Source organism: Magnolia sinica, chromosome 13 (genome assembly GCF_029962835.1).
Source record: "Magnolia sinica isolate HGM2019 chromosome 13, MsV1, whole genome shotgun sequence".
NCBI classification, from domain to species: domain Eukaryota; kingdom Viridiplantae; phylum Streptophyta; class Magnoliopsida; order Magnoliales; family Magnoliaceae; genus Magnolia; species Magnolia sinica.
The window spans coordinates 28,608,118-28,611,557 of record NC_080585.1 but is presented as its reverse complement, the minus strand read 5'-3'; the positions used below and the strand labels follow the sequence as shown (position 1 = coordinate 28,611,557).

Below are 3,440 nucleotides of genomic sequence, written 5' to 3'. Positions count from 1 at the left end.
AGAAGACGAGGAAGAAGAAATTAACAAAATAAATAAATGAATGAAGTTTAAAGGAAAAAAGAAACAACACAATTGCTATCTTCAGAGGGTGCATAAAAAATTGGCAGAAGCATCATGATATAACGTACAAGTGGGTCACAATAAGTTTTTCTTTTCTTTCTTTCTATAATATGACTGTATAAAAGCTAAAATGATGGAGTTCCTTTTTTTCTCTTTACTCATAGCTAACAAGAGTTAAATGATTAGGCAACAAAATCACAAATGCTGAACATGGAATCCAGTAACAATGTATCATGAATATAAAAGACATCCTATGCAAATGAATTGACTAAATGTCAGCTTGCCAAGTTTGAACTACATGACCCATACATGTATGTAAAAATGCAGTATATCTGATTAATGTGTCGGGATTTTCCCTTAAGAACAGCTATGTCAAATGATCACATTAAGGTCTGGATTGTTTAGAGCCTTTGGGTTCAAACCTGGGAATGATTTTCCTACCCCAAGTTTGTTCTGTTCTTCTGTTACTTTATGCTCCAAAGAATTATCTGCTCAATCGAAAGAGAAACAAAGACTATGATGAGGATTGCATATGAAGAAAAAGAAGAAGATGAAGAAGAAAACACCATGAAAAACTCTCTCTGCATGTTTGTTTTAGGCTTAAAATGTAGTTCTGAAGTCGTAGAAAGAAACCCATGAAGATTGCTTCTTTTGTATGTTTAAATGCAATTATAAAATCATTGAAAGAAACCAACAAAGAATTTTCTTTGCATTCCATTTTCAGTTTTGAAATCCTAGGAAATAGGAAAGTTCCATCATCCATCTGTTTTGGACTTAAAATGCAGTTTTGAAATTGGTAAAGAACCCACGGGATTTTTTTTCATGCATGTTGCTTGTGAGTTTAAAATGCAGTTTTGACATCAAAGAAAGAGACTAGTTCTTTTTTTTTTTTTCTTTTTTTTTTTTTTGGTCTGTTTATTGGGATGTTGAAATGCAGTATTGAGTCATAGACAAAAACCATGAAGATTTTTCTCTATTGGTTTTGAGCTTGAAATACATTTTTGAAACCATAAATGTTTGTTTGAGCTTACTTAAGAAATCAAAACAGTCAGCTGCTCTAGGACTTCCCATCTCAGGAATTTCATTGCCAACTTCATTGTAAAAATTCCAGCCTTCAAATGCCACTCTCAATCCATCTCTTCCCATGCCTGGATCACCCACTGCTGAAATATACCTTTGTTCTGTAAAACAAAAGAAACTGAAAGAAAGCATTTTCATCATAATAAACAATACAAAAAAATGGTTTTCCATGGATCTTTTCATGCAAGTCTGCTGAGAAAGAGGGTCTGAATACTTCAGAAAAGGGATGCAGCTTGCAGGTGTTGGCCTCTTTTTTATTTTTTTAGTCCTTTTTATCGTATGTAGATCTTTGTTGTGTTCTTTCTTCTTGCATTGGTTTCTTTCCTAACACTCTTATTAGTATCTACAAGCAAACAATTGAGAAAATTCATGAAAGATAGCCCCTGATTTTTATACAAATAAATAAGATGTCAAGTAAAGGCAAGAGCTCATCTGTTTTCATCAGACCAATGCAAAACCAGCAGATTCAACACCCTCACACTCATAAGCATCCTAAGCTACTAATATGAGGCCCACCCCTATAAAACCCTAACAAATAGCACCAGATATAAAATTTTCAAAAAGATGTAAGTGCATTACTTGTAATCTGAAGTAATATCAATACTGATTTCAAATCCTTATGATCTAAAACTTTGCAAACTCTCAATACTAATTAAATGGAAGACCTAAAAATGGCACTTCCCTTTTCTCACTAGCTGTGCATTTGATTGCACCTAATCATGAAATTTCGTGATATTTGATGCAACCAAATGCACTCTAAACCATAAACCGATAAAAAAGAAATTTCAGATGAAAGAAAATGAAATTTGTGGCCCTCCCCTATAGTAGCACCTTTAAAATAAGAATTCAGAATTACAGACAAAATCACATATAAAAAAAGGAAATTCGGAACATAGAACCCATACCATGAAGGACCTGAGCTCATTCTTCATGTCAGCAATGCCATTCAGAATCTCAATCTTTTGGACATGACCAAGTTTGCTGAGAAAATTTAACTCCACTCCTTCCTGTTGCTCCAATTTCTCCTTCCTCTTTTCCTTTGCCACCTTTTCATATTCCTCAATTGAGTCCTCATCAATTAGATAGCCAATGCCCTTTTGGACATAGAATTCTGTGCAAACATTACACCTGCAAAGAAGATTTCTCCATTTCTTAGAAAGAAACATGGGTTTTTTCTTCTCTGAAACAAATGAGGCTTGACGTGGATCCACTCCAAATATACAGTTGGGATTTGAAATGCTACCGTGGGCTGCATCCTACTTTAAAGCTACATTTTTCTCCAAATTCACTCCAAGCAGAGGATCTCTAAGAAAACAGTTATTAAAAAAACCCTAACTATCTGATTTGGACTGAACAGAGCTCACTCTATATTGGCCTATTTATTTTATAATAAGAAATAGACGTTGGACCGTTCTAGAGGCCAGTCGATTTTGCCCTCCATGTTTTCAGTGAGAACAGATGTATCCTAAATCGGTGCTATCAAATTGACGTGAACAAACTAACAACATTAACAATCTAGATTTAAAACGAATTCCTATTTTTGTAATCCGCACTCAAATTCGAATTCAACAGCATGTATGAACCCCCATAAACAATCACAAACCTTCAGAAACGCTAAATCTACGATCATCTCAAAGCAGAAACCCTATCACCGACTAAAGAAATGAAAATTCATACCGATCATGCGAGCTTTCAAGTTCGTCTCCCTTGGATAGTTTCTGCATTATGCTCGAGTGGGTCCAAGCTCCAGCATCGCCATCTGCTGAACATCTGGATGGGAGAACCCGACCCCGGGGCTTTTCCGGCGGAGTCTCCATCCCAAAGACCTCCGGCGGGAGGTCTCTTGCAGTCGGAGCAACGGATTCCGCTGCCATGGAAGGGTTCTGCTTTAGCTGCTTCGGTGGAAACTGCGCCAGGCGGCGGCATTGGAGAATCTCAGTATAGGAAGAGGAGCTGGAGCTAGGGTTTTCTATGAAAAAGAAAGGATGGATGATTGAGGTGTGAAAATCCCAAGGGAAAATCCTAGAAAGAGAATGAAGATCTCTCTCACTCAAGTCGGGGAAAAAGCGGCGCGCCTGCGAATTTATATTTCGGAATTAGACTTTTGGCCTCGGTTCTTATATTACCGAGGCTAACAAGCAGACGTTTGGCCTCGGTTCCTATGCAACCGAGGCTAAGAAGTCCGATTTCATTTCAACTTTTTAATTTTTTTTCAAAATTTTTAATTATTTGAAAATTCTCAATTTAAAAGAAATTTCTAATTTTTTTCAAGATTCTCAAGTTCAAAATTCTTTTTTTTT

General features: G+C 36.2%; 1 protein-coding gene across 1 annotated transcript; it reads right to left on the bottom strand.

Moving 5' to 3' along the window:
• Nucleotides 1-991: 991 nt before the first annotated feature.
• On the bottom strand, nucleotides 992-3,145 carry LOC131223380 (uncharacterized). The gene is made up of 3 exons (XM_058218788.1): nucleotides 2,818-3,145; nucleotides 2,046-2,268; nucleotides 992-1,241 (listed from the first exon to the last, which is right to left on the bottom strand). The coding sequence occupies exons 1-3, from the start codon at nucleotides 3,012-3,014 to the stop codon at nucleotides 1,188-1,190; spliced, it is 474 nt and encodes a 157-aa protein (XP_058074771.1). The 5' UTR covers nucleotides 3,015-3,145; the 3' UTR covers nucleotides 992-1,187.
• Nucleotides 3,146-3,440: the final 295 nt, after the last annotated feature.

Bases quoted from the DNA above. Each gene is read 5' to 3' on its own strand.
- LOC131223380 (XM_058218788.1), bottom strand. From the start codon at position 3,014: ATGGCAGCGGAATCCGTTGCTCCGACTGCAAGAGACCTCCCGCCGGAG. The intron at 2,269-2,817 runs GTATGAATTTTC...TCTTCTTTGCAG, and splicing joins CTTGAAAGCTCGCATGATCG to GTGTAATGTTTGCACAGAAT. The intron at 1,242-2,045 runs GTATGGGTTCTA...TTTGTTTTACAG, and splicing joins ATGAGCTCAGGTCCTTCATG to AACAAAGGTATATTTCAGCA.